General features: G+C 39.7%; 1 protein-coding gene across 1 annotated transcript in view; it reads left to right on the top strand.

The window, feature by feature from the left end:
* Nucleotides 1-18,824, top strand: part of LOC306871455 (alpha-mannosidase 2-like) — a 64,246-nt gene that overhangs the window by 22,164 nt on the left and 23,258 nt on the right. Inside the window, exons 5-10 of the mRNA XM_079419404.1 lie at nucleotides 5,516-5,643; nucleotides 9,629-9,802; nucleotides 13,199-13,385; nucleotides 13,606-13,783; nucleotides 13,895-14,106; nucleotides 17,312-17,497. Coding sequence (XP_079275530.1) covers nucleotides 5,516-5,643; nucleotides 9,629-9,802; nucleotides 13,199-13,385; nucleotides 13,606-13,783; nucleotides 13,895-14,106; nucleotides 17,312-17,497 — 1,065 coding nt within the window. The remainder of the gene's footprint in view (nucleotides 1-5,515; nucleotides 5,644-9,628; nucleotides 9,803-13,198; nucleotides 13,386-13,605; nucleotides 13,784-13,894; nucleotides 14,107-17,311; nucleotides 17,498-18,824) is intronic.

Raw genomic sequence — 18,824 nt, 5'->3', positions numbered from 1 at the left:
GCTCCCTGGAGTTCTGGCGAGAGTGCGCCGGGACGAGGTCAGTCTACTGTTAGTAGCACCGTTCTGGCCGGGCCGAGTATGGTTCCCGGACCTGATATCTCTCCTCGACGGCACTCCGTGGGAAGTGCCCGTCAGGAGGGACCTCCTCTCACAGGCCGGGGGCACCGAGGTGCACCCTCGCCCGGAGTGATGGAAGCTGTTGGTGTGACGCCCTGAGGGGGCACAGCTCATAGCTTCCGGTCTGTCAACCGAGGTTGTCGAGACCATCCTCCAATCCAGAGCTCCCTCTACGAGGAAACTGTACGCCTTGAAGTGGAGGCTCTTCACTTCTTGGTGCGGGGACCGCCAGCTCGACCCAGTCAACTGCCCCGTTGGTGCAGTACTGGAGTTCCTGCAGGCCCGTTTCTCCGCAGGGGTAACCCATTACACTGTTAAGGTGTACGTGGCAGCTATTTCGTCATACCACGCCCTTACCGGTGGCCAGTCAGTGGGTAGACACCCCCTGGTTACACGTTTCCTCCGCGGTGCGCTGAGGCTGAGGCCTCCGGTACGATCTCGTCCCTACGTGGGATCTGGCTGTGGTTCTGGAGGCTCTGTGCAATGCACCTTTCGAGCCCATTCAGGAGATAACTGAGAGACTCCTCACTATCAAGACCGTTTTCTTATTGGCTATCACCTCTCTGAGGAGGGTGAGTGACCTTCAGGCCCTGACTACGGCCTCTATTCACTTTGCGCCCGGTTCGGCGAAAGTATTCCTCTACCCCCGCGTGGGGTATGTTCCGAAGGTCCCATCGGTCGTTCCACAGCCGGTCGTACTGCAGGCCTTCTGTCCTCCTCCCTTCGGGGAGCCAGACCAGGAGAAGCACAACCGTATGTGTCCAGTGCGAGCACTAGACGCATACATCCACAGGTCCTCCCTGTGGAGAAAGTCGGACCAGCTGCCTGTGTGCTATGGTCCGCCTAGGAGGGGTCTTCCTGCTACGAAGCCCTCCGCTTAATAGGTGGATTGTGGGTGCCATGGCTTTGGCATACGAGGCCTCTGAGCTCCCCCCGCCGGTGGGAGTCAGAGCGCACTCAACCCGAGGTGTGGCGGCCTCCGAGGCCTTCTGGGCAGGTGTTCCATGCAGGACATCTGCAACGCAGCTGGGTGGTCCACGCCCCTGACTTTCGTTAGGTTCTATGACCTCGACATCCGAGCCACTCCCGGCTCCTCTGTCCTTTCGTCCTGACACCAGGCAGGGACTTGTCAGTCTGGCGGCGTTGGTATCTCGTTCCCATATGCGTTTTCGACGCAGCTCGAAGTTCCTGGAAGGGAACGTCTCAGGTTACGTATGTAACCATGGTTCCCTGAAGGGAACGAGACGCTGCGTCGCGTTGCCACACTTCCGGCATCCCTGCCAGCGCTTGCTTCATGACTTGAAGCTGAAGCCGGCTCCGCCGCACGTGCTTATATGCTTCCTGGTCGTGACGTCACCCCGCCCGTGACGCCTCGCCCTTGTTTGACTGATTACACATCATATTCAGAGCCTGGTCACGCTGAAGGCGTTCCCATATGCGTTTTCGACGCAGCGTCTCGTTCCCTTCAGGGAACCATGGTTACATATGTAACCTGAGACGTTTTCTCCTACTATTTAAAAGTTGATAAGCCTGTTTTGCTATCATAACCATGCACATTAATATGGTTAATTGTGTTATCTTTAGTATAGTTCCTTGACACAATCAGTAATGACTTAATTGTAATTTGGTAATATTTTTATTCAAAACAGTGAGTTCTCGGTTTAAAAATATAATTGTGGGAAAACTTCAAAAAAAAACTTCATTTCGGTTGTTTATAATATTATTTTAAACACTGTTTTGGTTTTGCTTTGTTTTCTTCATTTTTTGTGCTGTTTTGTTTGAGGGTTTTTTTTAGTACATTTTTAAAAATATGTTTTAATGTTCCCCTGCACATGACATGCGGGGAGAAAAAACGAGATATTGTGAACTAGTACAACATGAACATGATTGAACTAAGACAATGGAGGGAATTAGTATGAAGTGGCCTCGCTTGAATTAAAACTAGGGAACAAATTAGTACAAACAAAATTGGACGATATGCCACAATTATACTAAAACTTGAGAACAAATTTGTAGAACAAGCCCTTGATTTAACTAAAAACGGGGGGTGAATTAGTACAAATGAATTAGTACAACCTGGCCACGATTTAACTAAAACTTGGGAGGGATTCATTACAAAGTAGCCTTGATTGAACTAAAACTTGGGTACAGATTAGTACAACATGGTAGGGATGCAAGGATTCACTTAACTCACGATGCAATACGATTAACAATACTGATTTCACAATACATTTTTGTCAACAAAATGAGATTTAAGACAAATTAGAAATGAAAAGGTGTCCTTTCATTATTGCTTGGACAAAATGCTGCACATTGCTTTGTGAAATTGAAATGTGTCAAATAACAACACTAAACTGAAATTTAATCCCAACAAAACAAATCCCAAATCAAATCAAATAATACAAATAAAAGAAATCTCTTCATATAAACAAAGCTTTGCCTGTGCTTTTTCCATTTAAAATTGGAGGCAACCATGGCATTTTCATCACAATCCAAACAAAGATGCTACAGACATGCAGCATGAGCAGTTTTTGATTTAAATGAGATTGTTTCAAAGTTGAAGCAAAAACAGAATGAACTAAAACAAGTCTGATTTTAGCTTTGTGAAACTATACTACATAAAACATCTACATGAAACATTTATCCCCCCTGATGGACGTTAAAACTAGATGTAAAGAAAGAAGATAGAAAGAAGGCTATCCTACGCATAATATGGAGATTTACTTGTAAATATTAATATGCATTTCTATAGCCCTAACTGATTTTAAAATACAATTTTATCAGCTTCTGAAATGGGTCGTATTGGCATTACCTGAGTGGTTGAAGAATACGCTACAGCGCTCATTCAAAGACGTGCATTTATTGCTTGGATGGAGCAAGAGCACCTAAAATGCATGTGTAGATTCAGTTAAATGATAAAGTTTACCCTCTTCAATTTAATGCTGTTGAACTGAATTTATGGAGCAAACTATTTGCAATAACATTAACAGCACCGCTGGCTGAAATGCAGTTACTATAACTGCGTGTAATTCGCACCCTGAATACAAACCCCTGCAGCTCAGTGCCCCACCTCTATGCTTTCTTTAAAGGTGGAGTAAACGATTTTTGGAAGCCAATGTTGATATTTGAAATCACCAAAACAAACACGTCCCTACCCCAAAAGGGTCTCGCCCCTATTTTGATAGCTTTTCCCCAAACATATGTAATCTATGCAATCCAGGCAACGATTAGTTCTGTGAAACAAAGCAAAATGATGTGTTTAAAGAGAATAAAAAATAATATTAAAAAGATCGGTCCTGTCTGTTGTTTATTAATTCAAGCGGTGATGTTCTACAATGTTGTCCGTTGATGCTGTATGTAATCATGTCACTGGAATTCGAGTGATCACTGTCCCAATATGCAGTGAGTCAGGGAACTTATCAGTGACTGAATTCGTGTACACGATCAACTAATTCACGAGCTCGGGAGCTGATTGAGACGCACCCCATGTCTACACTTGATGCTGCGCGTCACGACAAATCTCCGACAGAGAACTGCTGCCGCGTTCTATTTATGACGTACTGACACAAATTTCAAATGATTTTCAACGGTCGCTTTATCGCATCCAGTGTTGGCAGACTTTAGCTGTTGTGGTGCGCTGCGTCCGGTGTAGACACGGTGTTACTCACCTATCGAGAAGAACCAAAGCAACCTCGGCATCCGATCGCAGGCCTTCCGGTCTCCAGCGCTGGAAAGCTGATCCGATATTTACACGGGTCCTACTTCTTGCCTTATCGTTCCACAGACGTTTTCCTCTTTTGTTTTTTATATGCTATCTCTATCTTTCTGTCATTCAGCTCGGCTGTTCACTGAACGCTCTCTCTCCTTCATATCATGAGTAGACACGCCCCTTACTGCTGATTGGCTACAAGTTTGTTTTGGTACTCAGCCCCAACTCAAGCGTTTTTGAAAAATTACATACCCCACCTTTAAAGCACTTTTGCTTCAGTTATTTTTAAAATAACCCAAAAATAATTTATAGAGAACGTTCCCTAATGGTTAGTTTTAGGTTATCTGTAAATAAACGTCATATTTTATAAACCATACATTGTGTGATGTCATTTTTATTTGGTGCTGAAGAAATAAAATCTGGGTAGCTAGCCCGTAATGGACGGATTTAATCTTATTTAATCTTACATGATAGTTGATGTGCTCAGATTATTTTTATTAAACAATAGATAAAAACAAGATATGGTTTTTATAATACTGATTAGGCGTCCATACAGATCATTTCCATGCCACTTATACTATACTGGGTTGTGTGTGCTGGATGATTACTGACGTTATGTGAACATTCTACAAACCAAAAACTAACATTCTATTTCTGTTAAGAAAACTTTCCTGGCTAACCAAAAATAAACCATAAAAAATTACGTTCTGGGAACCAAAAACTAACATTACCAGAACGTTCTGGGAACCAAGAATTGTTAGTAGGGATAAACCATAGATTTTGTGCAATCGTATGTTTATTGTCTTCAAGTTTCATCAGTTAAAATGTATCTATCTCCGTTGTGTGTTTTATTCAGCGATAACTGGATACCTTTCCTGGAGCGTCGTCAGTAGTATTACTTATGCTATGATTATGTGGAGTTTCTGCGCGAGGGTGCCCTCTAGCTTCCAGCATGAATTAAACACTCATTGCATTACGTGTGTACTCCGTAATGCTCACAACAACCTAGTTTGAGTAAAAATAGGAAAAATAATACTTTTTGCAAAAAAAAAACAAAAAAACAACAGGATTCCCTGAATTATCGTCATGATATCGTTATCACAATAAATACCAGAAATATCATGATATATTTTTAAGCCCATATCGCCCTTCCGTATTCCCTACGTGATTTTTCCATAGTTTTTTGTAAATGCGCTTGACGGACATGTTTGACCAGGTGCGATGTCATGCGATTAGATCATTTTTTCTTAAATGTTAACATTGGTGTATTGTCAGCATGTCAAATTTTAATGTTTGCTAATATTTTAATTTAACACCGTGATTCCTTAATTAAAAAAAAAAAAAATCATGGCAAAACTAACAAATTCTAATGAATTGATAAAATCGCGAAAAAATCGACCTCACCATACCACAAACTAAAAAGTTGAGGATGCAAATTCTTCAGTCATGGCCACAATACCTACATTTCTTATGGCCTGTCAATGAAAAGGCTCTGTAGGAATATCGGTTGTTTTTAACTAACAACTTTCCTTGATATAATCAAGTTCCAACTTATTTATTATCTTGTAAAATATATATATTTTTTTGTATTAAAAAAAAAAACACATCACAGAAGTACAATGGGTTGTAGTTTCATGTTGACTTTAGGTAGGCTCTCTTTCATTCACTGTCACTCTTTCTCTAACGCAGGTTGATAGAGAGCGGCCAGCTCGAAGTGGCTACAGGAGGCTGGGTTATGCCTGACGAAGCCAACACTCACTACTTTGCATTGATAGATCAATTAGTTGAAGGTCACCAGTGGTTGGACCGAAATTTGGGTATGTAAATCTATTGCATCTCGCCTGATTATTTCCCCTTTATCATTCATTCAGTTACTTAAAAGTTAACAACTAAGTGGTCAGTATCTCCATTTCAAATCTAAAAGTCACAGAAATAGCAAAAATGCATCAAGTATGCTTCATAACTGCATAATATATATATATATATATATATATATATATATATATATATATATATATATATATATATATAAACTGTGGTGTGGAAAAATAGATGACTGCAACTTTGTTTCCAGGCGGACTGATACAGAAGTTATATAAATCCAGTCAATTAGATTAGAACTTGCTAGATCGAGAAAGAACTTTCTAGTTGGAAGGGACTGTGGGCGGTCCTAGGTTAAACTGGGTAATAATATCTTGTTTGAGAACCATTTAAATTCTGAATCAGACTCCGCTCAAGATGTGGGTTGTGAAATCCAGAATGTTAAACTTCTTAACTGCAATACTATAAGGAATTTTATCTCTTCTGCATATTTATGCTTCCTATATTGGCTCAAAGACCTCTGGGAGAATTTTTTTCTGTGTTCATTATTAGTGTATTAAAACATGGAGCAAAGCCCTGGCTCTCATTACTACACATCCACTCTACCATCTGCTCTCCTGATATCTCCGCTGTCTGTGGACCGCTTCTCAAATATAGATTGATTGGAGAGACTGATACTACAGTGAGTCTCTGGCTTTCAAACAACACTTGTTTTGGTGATGATGCCATGCACCCAGTATATTACATCGAGGAAAACTATGTGCAGCTGTGTTCAGGTTTGCTGATGCTCGTGTGCTCATGAATATAGACACGGGTGTCTTCAGAGAACATGTGATCTTCAAGATTACCTGCGTCCCCTGTGGTTCACTCTGTTCCAAGAGTTCCTTCTGAGAATCGCCTCCCTTTACATTCGGAGCTGCTGTAAATGCTGTGCTGAATACATTCCCAGTTTTTCTTTATCCACACTAAAAATAGGACCTTGCTGTTTCTAAAAATGTGAATAGGGATGGGTGTTATAGTATAGGTAAAGAATTCTATACATACATTGCCGTTCAGAAGGTTTGAGTGTTTGAATGATGTCTCACCAAGAGTACATTTATCTGATAAAAAAATACATGTGATAATATTGTGAAATAGTATTAGTTTAAAATACATTACTGGTCAAAAATTAAAAATAATTATGATTTTTTTTAAATGTTTTTGAGAGAAGTCTTTTATGCTCACCAAGGCTGCATTTGAAAAATACAGTGAAAACAGAAATATTATTAAAATTAAAAAGAAATACAAAAAGTGATACATTTTTGTTCATATTTTTTTGATAAATAGAAAATTCAAAACAACAATTAAGTTTAAATATAATTTTTTTTAACATTATAAATGTCTTCCATGTCACTGTTTGATAATATTAATGCATCTTTGCTGATATAAAAGTATTAATTTCTTTAAAAAAAAAAAGAATCTTTGAATGGTAGTCTATCTTAATATATCTATAACTGTTCTGATGGCTTTCAATTAATACAGTAAAGTTAAACAATTTAAATCTTAAATAATCAGTTAAATAAATCATGGCATGTTTTACCCTGTTTTCAGTAAATGAACACAAGGAAGAATAGCATTGAATCGTTTTTATTTATATGCATCAGTAATGCATTACATTAAGTAGAAATAATAATCAACAATATGTCACGAGTCCGGGTCCTGCACTCCTCCCTGGCGCCACAGGAGGCCGCCATCTCCCGTTCTCTCGGACTCATCTCCCATATCACTTACACCTGCCACATAACACACACCTGCCGCATCATCATGACACTCAGGACACCCACAGCTGTTTCCCATTTGTCTCTGACTATTTAGTATCCCCTCTCCCACTACTCTGCCTGGGTTCATTATTTGTCTTGCCATGTCGTCTACCATTGTTTTGAAGTGTTTGTTGTGCCGTGTTGGCCTTTATTTATATTAATAAATACCTTACCTGCATTTGGACCCTGTCTACGTCTGTTCACGCCTTTACCCGGGGCGTACCGTGACAGAATGAACCCAGCTGTCATGGGTCCAGCAGGAAGGTTGCTTGGCATCCGCCAGGGAGACCGAAGCATTGAGGATTACGTCAGGGACTTCAGAGGATTGGCTCGGCAGACGGCGTTGGAGAAGACCTGCCTCATGGTCTTCTTTCACGGAGGCCTGGCCGAGCCCTTCAAGACCCTGATGCCCTACTGGGACCCCGAGGAGTCGCTGGAGAGTTACATTAACTTGGCTCTGTGGATGAGCGGCTCGGGCCTCAGGGTAGAGTTAGCGGCGGCGCCCGCGGATGTTGTCCCCGAGGCAGCGGAGCTCACTTCAGGCCTCTTCAAAGCGGCGACGCCCGCTGATGTTGTCCCCGAGGCAGCGGAGCTCACTTCAGGCTTCTTCAAAGCGGTGGCGCCCGCTGATGTTGTCTCCGAGGCAGCGGAGCTCACTTCAGGCTTCTTCAAAGCGGCGGCGCCCGCTGATGTTGTCCCCGAGGCAGCGGAGCTCACTTCAGGCTTCTTCAAAGCGGCGGCGCCCGCTGATGTTGTCTCCGAGGCAGCGGAGCTCACTTCAGGCTTCTTCAAAGCGGCGGCGCCCGCTGATGTTGTCCCCGAGGCAGCGGAGCTCACTTCAGGCTTCTTCAAAGCGGCGGCGCCCGCTGATGTTATCCCCGAGGCAGCGGAGCTCACTTCAGACCCTCCCGAGAGCGCGGCGTTTGCTCACGAAGCTCCCGAGACAGCTGTGCTCGCTCCCGTTCCTCCCGAGAGCGCGGCGTTCGCTTACGAAGCTCCCGAGACAGCTGTGCTCGTTCACGTTCCTCCCGAGACAGCTGTGCTCGCTCACGTTCCTCCCGAGACAGCTGTGCTCGCTCACGTTCCTCCCGAGACAGCTGTGCTCGCTTCCGTACCTCCCGAGAGTGCGGCGTTCGCTTACGAAGCTCCCGAGACAGCTGTGCTCGTTCACGTTCCTCCCGAGACAGCTGTGCTCGCTCACGTTCCTCCCGAGACAGCTGTGCTCGCTCACGTTCCTCCCGAGACAGCTGTGCTCGCTTCCGTACCTCCCGAGAGTGCGGCGTTCGCTCACGAAACTCCCGAGACCGCTGTGATCGCTCCCGTTCCTCCCGAGAGCGTGGCGTTCGCTCACGAAGCTCCCGAGACAGCTGGTCTCGCTCTCAGCGCTCCCGAGGCGGCGGTGCCTGCCTGGTTTGTTCCTCCGGTCCTACCCTGGCCGTTCGCTGGAGTTCCTGTCTGGCTGGAGTCTCCCTGGTCCAACCCTCCGAATCCGCCCCGGTCTCCTGCTCGGCCTCTGTCTCCAGGCCCTCTACCTCTACACGGACCTGGCCCGCCATCCCTCCCCCTGTTTCACCATCCCCCTGTTCCACCTCCCTCCAGACTTTTGCGGTTGATGGAACGTCTGGAAGCCGTTCCTTTAGGGAGGGGTAGTGTCACGAGTCCGGGTCCTGCACTCCTCCCTGGCGCCACAGGAGGCCGCCATCTCCCGTTCTCTCGGACTCATCTCCCATATCACTTACACCTGCCACATAACACACACCTGCCGCATCATCATGACACTCAGGACACCCACAGCTGTTTCCCATTTGTCTCTGACTATTTAGTATCCCCTCTCCCACTACTCTGCCTGGGTTCATTATTTGTCTTGCCATGTCGTCTACCATTGTTTTGAAGTGTTTGTTGTGCCGTGTTGGCCTTTATTTATATTAATAAATACCTTACCTGCATTTGGACCCTGTCTACGTCTGTTCACGCCTTTACCCGGGGCGTACCGTGACACAATACTGATATGTATATAACTTATATTTTTATATACTAAAACTTCTGTGAACATTTTTGAGAGATGACACAAGTCCAATATGTTCATTTTTAACTACATGTAATGGTGGAAAGCACTTCTAGTACTACACTCTTTTAGTGTGTTTAGTACGTAATACTGTCTTATTCCTCCCCTTTTTGTTAGGAGTGAAACCCAAGACTGGCTGGGCTGTGGATCCGTTCGGTCACACTTCTACCCAGGCTTACCTTCTGAGACAAGCCGGTCTATCTAACATGCTGATTCAGAGAGTACACTACTCAGTGAAGAAACAATTTGCCTCTCAGAAGACCCTGGAGTTCTTCTGGAGGCAGAACTGGGGTGAGCAACTGATCTTGATGTAGGAAACTGAGGATAAAGTTATAGAAAATGACTTTATGTTTCTATGGAAAATAACTATGATTTTATGTGGTGCTTTAATATTTATAATAATTTACTGTGGAACTTTAAACTAGTAAATATGATGCATTTGAATATAGGTCACTTACTATAAAATACTTGACATTTCAGTTCGACTCAAGTGGCAAAATCAGTGTTAAGGGGAAAGCACATCTTAAAAAAAAAAAACTTCACCACCATGTCACTCCAACCCCATACAGCTATTTTCTACCATAGAACACGAATGAAGATGTTTTGCAGAATCATTTTGCAGTTCATTTTTGGGTGAACTGTCCCTTTAAGTCTCAAAACTGACTGTGTGTCAGAGTGGCCTCACACGTTTGATTGGAGATCTCTGTAGGAGCCTGTTCTAATCACATGAGCTGCTCGGTGGTGCCATTCACACTTCCCATTGATTGAATCCATCTTTTATTTAGCGATTACATTGATTTAAACCTGGGTAGGTGGGGGTGCTCGCTACATTTAGCTTCATGATTTAGAAATAGAGGTTGACGTGAGATAAATCCAGTTTTCCATGAAGCATCTGCAGCTGCTGGTCCTGGAGCAGTTGGTAACAGACCTTACAAAGCCTGTGCCTAGAAAAAGCTTGTCTCCTGTTGCAGATACATCTTCATCACTGGAGGTCATTCAGACCCTCACCCTGAAAGATAATCACACAAACACATTTTGAGAGATTTTAATCTCTGTTAATGATCAACCTCAACCAAATGTGCTTGAAGTTATGTTGTGGGTCTGCGATGGGTTGATATTGCTTGTCCAGCATGTTTTTTATGCATGAAAACTTTCTGCTCGGGATTAAACCCAGCATTTAGATTGCTTGAGTTCCTCAGACTCCTCTGGAGCTCAGAAACCACAGGAAGCTTGGTTAAATGAATGATAATAATGGTGCAGTGACAGTGCATCACACACCCTAGGCTCTTTCCTCTGCATTTCATCATTTATGGCTGGATTATTATTGTTTGGTAACATCTTGCATGTAGCTACATGTCAATAGTGTTCAGTTGAACACCTTATGCCAAATGTTGTATCATGAAAAAGAAAAAAACTCTTATTTTGTGAGCTGTTACAAGGAATAAACCATGCAGAGTGTCAAATTTAGACACATTTGTGCCACACTTAAAAATGCACGGATGTTGTTGCATTAGAAAACAAAGTACAAACTAAGTACAAAGTTCAAACCAAGAATTCTTCAAGCAAAATAAATGCACAGAAAGATTATTAATAGATTTTAATTAATAAAACTATACATAGTGTTCAGATTGATGCATTTGGACACTTTTTGGTTAAGAAGCATTATCAATGCGTTCCAAACAGCATACATTAATAATAAGTTAATTAATAGAAATTAAAATGCAAAAAAGAAAATAATTCATTAATAAACAGAAGGAGAACAACAGCAGCTATGTGTTAGAGTTGTTTCAAACCAGAACTGCTTATAAGCAGTTCTGCCGCAAAACCTTTTAGTCCAGACCAAACTGTAAGTCTGTAAATGGCATTTATCTGTGGTTTCATAAAAATAATATAAATTATGAACTTTTTAAAAATCTAAAAATAGCCAGTTACAAATACAAAGGATTTAAAGGTTAGAACTTTAAAGCATTTGTTTTTGTAACTGCTATTTTTGGTCTTATTATAATGTAAATTAGTTTGCTTTGTTATTCTAATGAAGGAGATGAAAGAAACAAAGGTGTATTACAGAAGCTCACCTAATAACTTTTCATTTATTTTTTAACTGAACTCACTGAGTACATTTGTTCATTGCTACACTGCTGAACTACCAACCTTTTCTCTTTCAATTTTATGAATTCAGCTAGTAGGCTATATGTTAAAATGATTATTAAAATAAATAAATCAATAAAAAAAGATTTAAAACATGAAGCATTTGAAATGTCTTCAAAAAGTCCAATCATTTTCAAGCATTTATTTTAGTTAGTCTTGCATTATGAAAGTGTTGATTAGTGAGGCAAAATCTTGTGTAAATATTTCATGTTAAGTATAACCTAATTAGCATCAGGCTTTGTGACTCTAAGCCCTACAACCTGTATCTGTCCAAATCTCTTACTATAGGGCAAAGTTTCTAAATCCATAAATGCCTATATTTGATGTGATGAACTACACCAGTGGTTACTCTATCTGTGAATTTGAGGAGAACTGACCTCACTGAAAGTCTGTTTGCAGATGCCACATGATTTGAGATCTCATGCAATGACATTCATACATTTAAAGTACGATTTAAGTCTTTTTTGGAGCTGGTATATGTTGCTTCATTGGTGCTTATTCTCTAATGATTTGAATGAAAAATAAGAGCTGAGGGAGATGAGTAAAACGTTACAAGAGCTGAATTAGAGCCAGCTTTTCTCAGAACGACAAACAAAAGAGAAGTCAGAGGAAACATCCTCCCACATCCCATCTATTGTTTTCCGTTGTCTGCCTCTTCAGTGTCGTGCATCTGTTTGGGATATGCTGTTTTTCCCAGACGTAGTGTTAAAAAACCCTGGAAAAATGGACTCCGAACTTAGATCTCTGACTGTAACTGGTGCTGAACAAATATGATTACAGTTCATTTGGCTGCAACAGCGTGCACTCTATGCCAGGCTGAATTAGCTTTCTACTCAATGTAATTCCATATATCACCATTTAACAGACAGCCAGACTACTCTGTGCTTCACATCTGGTCCCTTGTTTAAAGGAAAATCTTGCATTATTTATTCGCACAGCTTTTATGAAGGTCACTCTGGAGCACATGCTGTGCTGAATGGGTAATTGAATATTTTTAATTGCAAATAAAATATGATTTATTTTGACATTATTGGATCATTTCATGATTGGAAGCCCAGAAACTGAATGGACTCGTAGTTGTTTGTCAAAATCACACTCTAAATGATGTGCAAACTGAACGTTTTCAGCGAGTAACAGGCAAAAATAGGCATTGTTTCATCTTTAAGCAATTGGTTGTATCATGAAAAGTGGATGTTGAGTACTTCTTTTCAAGAAAGGCACAAAAATGAAAGGGCTTGGTGACATCAGCAGAAAAGGAATTTATTGTATGATGTTATTTTATTTTACTTACATAATAATACTAAATTTAAAACTGAAATGTATTAGTCTTTAGGTGCAAAACTGAAATTGTAAATTTGCGACGTTGACCGACTGACAGCTGCTTGATTTGAAAGTGATTTCTGCCCAATCTGTGCCTCATCTATCGCTACACTATTAACAGTAGACTGTGTACCTTTTCTGTTCGTGAAATTTAGTTGAAATTTCACCAGTGTGGCCACACAAGACTATTGACGTAGCATTTGTTTTTTATTTCAACAGCTCAGGACTCAAGTTCAGATATTTTGTGTCACATGATGCCATTCTACAGCTACGATGTTCCCCATACATGTGGTCCTGACCCAAAAATCTGCTGCCAGTTTGACTTTAAAAGGCTCCCGGGAGGAAGAATCAGCTGTCCATGGAGAATTCCTCCTCAGGCTATCACAGATAACAACATACAGGAGAGGTACAGCCATACACACCAGTCACAGACATTAGGAACTACCATATTTACTCATAGTGACCTAGAAATAACAATGATTGTTTCTAACTGTGTCTTGAAAAAGTCTGTTCCAATAAGTTACCGTTTTTAATCCCTTTTTGTGTCATTGTTTGTGGATTTGTGTTCCCTCAATTCTGATTAGTTTTAGATTTCCCTCCACTTAGTTTATTCTCTCCATGTGTAGAGCTCAGACGCTACTGGACCAGTACAGGAAGAAATCCAAACTTTTTCGGACCAATGTGCTGCTGGCACCACTTGGAGATGATTTCCGTTACACTGAAGCTGTTGAATGGGACCAACAGTTTGAAAACTACCAGAAACTCTTTGACTATATGAATTCTCACCCTGAGCTTCATGTCCAGGTCTAGCATCCTTAGACAGACTCTAATGTTTCCTTCAATTGCCACACTTGGTAGATTTTCAGCCGTAATTGTATATTTTTTCTTACGTATCTCTGTTGTTTCTCTTCGCAGGCCCAATTTGGAACTATTTCAGATTATTTCGAGGCTTTGCGTAAAAGCACTGGCATGGATCCTGTTGGCATGAATGTCGGCCAGTTGGCTTTGCCTGTGCTAAGTGGAGACTTTTTTACCTACGCCGATCGAGACGATCACTACTGGAGTGGATACTTCACCTCACGGCCGTTCTACAAACGCCTGGACAGACTGCTGGAATCACACCTCAGGTAAGCCATTAACAAATCCAAATGCACTGCGTGAATCTCTACGGTGACATTGCTTTAGCACTTGCCAAGTGCCAAATGGAGGTAAAAATTGGCTTCAGCAAATACATAAAACTGAGTTATTAAATTTTAATGTGTGCAACTGAACAAAAGTTTGATACTCATTGCTGAATCAGTTTATGAAAGAGAAGATTAGTGACAAGTTTTACCACATTGGAAAATGATCAGCAAACGTTTATAGGAAGCAAAGAGGAATTCTTTTATGGCTTTCTGTAGCATTACACCATTGCACCAACGAGATAATGTGAAGAACAAAATTTGAAATGCACTGCATTAATCTGCATAAATGCACTGCATACATTTTTTGGTCTGGGTCTCAATGTCCAAAAGTTGAAACAATAACAAATACCATTTCCATATGCCTGGGCTTTATTTGCCTTTGAGACCATGAGTTCAAAATTAACATAAAGTTGATTGTGAACCAGAATGCCATGCTAATATGTGCAATAAAATTTGCAATTCATATTGTATAAACTGATGACATTTTCTGGAAATTCAGCCTTTTCAAAGTCTGATCACTTTTTTTGAGAGACCCAAATATTTTTGATCTGTTTAGGCATCAGAAAAGACTGTAAATTTGAAATGGTTTTATTTGCCAAGTTTTTTTTTTCTTTCAACTTTTATAAGTACACTAACATACAGATGACCTAACACACATATACAAGCAGTCATGAAAATGGCATTTTTCAAATTTTCAAGTTTTATGTAACTGATTAAAAAAAAATTAAAAATAGATGACTAACTTTTAAGACTATTCAAGAGACTTTAAGACTTTAGACTTTAAGCAGTTTACGCAACTGGCCCCTGAACTGAGTCTGTGTATAGGAAATGGGGCTCTGTGGTAACAGACGTTACTATCTTTTCTTGCAGTGCTGTATGCTGCTAACTTACTCACAAAGCTGAAGGTCACATGTCTGTGTTGTCACGATACGACTGAAGCCCTGTGACAAGGTCAAAGCCAATTAAAGCAGTCGCTTTTCAGCCACCAAATCAATGGCTTTAGTATTTATTCAGTATTTGACCATGGCCATTGACTGTGCCACCTTCTCATCTGTGGGTGCTTTACAAATTTTACTCCTTGCCTTCTTTCTAACCTGATATTGGCCCTAGAAAGATAAAAACTGATCTTATTAAGAAATAAGGAATATTATCGCTAATTTGTGGAATGTGAAAGAAACAACTCGTTGTTATTTATTCTTTACAGCATGTTGAAATGTCTTCGCAGCTCTTGTTAATTGGCTTGGTTCTAGATAATGAGACGTTACAGTGATACGTATTGATTTTATACATTGATTTTTATGCATGCTCCTCTACAGACATTTTTTACATGTATTTGTAGAGCTGTGTTGTCATTGTTAACTAAAACTAGTTTTTTGATATTGTGTATTCTATACATCCTGTATGTATGTGTGTGTGTGTGTGTGTGTGTGTATGTCAGTGGCTGCCCTGCATTTCATTGTTTAGGGCAAAACGTGATAAGGTTATGAATTTCCCTCGTTTAGTGCCTGCATTGTATGTCTGTATCCTGTCCTCTCAAAGATGACCGTACATGATCACACGAGTGAATAGATTGGGTACACCTTCAGCTCGAGGATGCGGAGAACTCTATTTAACACAGTATTTGCATTTTGATGGGTGTCTAAATGTAGGTTGGAGACAGTTTTTATCAGTATGCAGTTAAACTATTCCTCGTTCTACACGATGGCTACTTTCACAGCAAATAGGACTTTGTTCAGCTCTGCTCAATTTCTCTCTCACACACGCACACAGTAGATTGATTAGAGATATTCAGTCCAAGGTCATTTCATGATGAATTAATTATTAAAGTCAGTGTTTGGCTGTTCTTGCGGGAGCAGAAAGCAGATGTAGGTTTGATGTGAAAAATATGTAGGTCACATGTACTGTTTTTATCTTTTAACGACTGTCTGTGAACCATACAGTAGAAATGTTTGATCTGCAGAAACTACTTAGTCTTGCTTTATCATCTCACTTCAAAGATCTAATTGGATAAAAAAAAAAAAGATTTAAACTATGGGTAATTGTGTCATTCTAGTTTACTGATGTACTCTGTTGATAAAATGTAACTCACTGAAACATTATCTGGGGGTCAAACTCAAGAAAACACGTCACATTTCATCCCAACATTTAAAAAAAAGAAAGAAAGAAATTCTATTTTTTATTTTAAAAAACCTGCATTTCACTGGAAATTAATTATTCTCATTAGATTCTCTTTACAGTAATACAATTATTTTATTTAAATCAGCATAAAGAAAACTAGTAAAACAACTGCTAACATCATGTTTGAATTCTGTACTTTTAAATGTATTTATTTAAAAATAATTGACATATTTTCACATGCAGGTTTCATTTCTTTAAATCAGATGTTTTTAACATTTCGAAGACCCCCACTGTTTAACATTATAATCAAAACCCCACTCCAGTGTAGGCTAAACATTTTCCTGTATTTCTGCTGTAATTATGACAAAGATGCTTCTTTTCAGACTTTTTAAATAAACTGAGAGTATTCATGTCTTTTCAAAAAAGAATTAATTTTGTGATTCCAGATGTTTCAAGAACCATATCCCAACAGTTATTGATTTTTAGGTATTAGTTACTGATTTAGTCATTATTGATAGTTAATGTATATGTAGCATTTTAATTTAGTTAGATTAATTTAATATATTACCCCTGTTGTCTTCCTGCACACCAATTGGAAATTTGCTGAGGCCCCGGGCCCCAGGTTGGGAACCACTGCCTTAAAGAAAAAATATAATTTATTTCATTTTTTTTAAAGATGTGAAATATGACTCATGCTCAACAGGTTTTGTGAGGTTCGCCCAGCTATAGATCTTCATCTCCTGTAGAAAATTTGAGAAGGTCATTATTTGGAGAGACGACACCTATATTGTTACTATAATGTGGAGAGATTCTGGTATTGTTGTTCTCACTCGGACACTCCCAACACAACACTGATCATACCAGACTATTATCTTTCTTTTACTGGAATGTGAACATAAGCCGGATTCAGGAGGTATTTTGATGCCAGATGGATTCTTGTAACACTGTGGATTTATTCAGTGTGGATTTGAGGGGACTTTTGATCTTGCGCAGGAGGGAGTTTCATATGTCACTTCATGTTTGTCCGCAGGGCAGCTGAGGTCCTCTACTCTCTGACCTTGGCCAACATTCAGAAGTACGGCCAGCCCAGTGAATACCCTGCAGTGGATAATTACAAGTTACTGACAGAAGCCAGACGCAATCTAGGTCTCTTCCAGCATCATGATGCCATCACGGGCACGGGCAAAGACTGGGTGGTTGTGGACTATGGAACCAGGTAGTGCATCTTTCTTGAAATATCTTAAAACGAGATGTGTAAAAGACATACGCCACCTTTTCACTACCACCAGTATTTGAATATGTTTGTTGCATTTCGCCCCAAAGTGTCAGTCGGGTAGAACTTTCAAACTGCTCGTAAAGCAGTCGCCATCTGATTAATAACCATTGCAAGATGACAAAATAATGAATGTATGAATATATCCACAAAACAAAAGAACGCCAATATGTTTAAAATAAATCATGGTAAATTTTGTAGGGATAATCAACCTAAATGATTATTTAAAAAATTTGTAAAACAACTATCAGACAAAAAAAATCCTATTATACATTATACAGAAAGTGTTAAAGAATTACATTGAAAAAATATGGGCTTTTGGGCTTTTGCATACTGTCTAGCTGCAAAAGTTCTAATATTTCAAAGAAAAGCTGTATTTACTGTATGATCAAAGCTTCAAAAATACAGCAAAACAGTAATATTGTGAAATATATACAATTTATTACAATTTAATATATATTTAATATATTTTCCTTTGACAGCAAATCTGAATTTTTAGCAGTTTATGAACTCAATTTTCAGTGTCATACGAACCTTCAGATATCATTCTAATATTCTAATTTGGTCAAAAAACATTTATTATTTTTTATCAATGTTGAAAACTGTTGTGCAGCTTAATATTTGTTTCAGGGTTCTTTGATGAATGCAAATTCAAAAGAACTGAATTATTTGAAATAGAAATCTTAAAGTTTTACTCTCACTCTTGAACGATGTAATGTATCCCTACTAGGGGTATAACGGTACACAAAAAAGATGGTTCGGTACCTCGGTTTTGACGTCGCGGTTCGGTATGGGTTCGTTACAACGTAGGGAAAACTAAACATAATTATTATTTTTTTATATTAAACTGTGGTTTACTAAATAAATTCAATTATAGCCTAATTAGAATTTTAAGCTTATGCTCTAAACTTTATTACTATAAGGTTGCAATTACCAACAGAACCCAAACTTAAATTTAAAATTGACTTTTAAAAAAAAATATATAATAATCAACACTCAGCTTAAAGAAAAATAGAATGGAAAATTGCACATAATGCAGTTTTTAAATTAACTTCTAAATTATAACCATTTGTTGTTGAAATATTTACACAGTGGCTGTCATAACAGATTTATTTAAACATACATTCGTTAATTAAGACATCACTAACAGGTAAAGTAAAATATGATGAGTATATAGTCGAATATTTTGCAAAATGCTCTTCTATAGACTTAATTTCTCTAGCAAACTAACGACTTGTGGACACTGATGACTTGTCTGAGGTAAATGAAA

Source organism: Barbus barbus (assembly GCF_936440315.1).
Source record: "Barbus barbus genome assembly, chromosome: 6".
NCBI lineage: Eukaryota > Metazoa > Chordata > Actinopteri > Cypriniformes > Cyprinidae > Barbus > Barbus barbus.
This window is presented reverse-complemented; position numbering and strand designations above follow the sequence as displayed.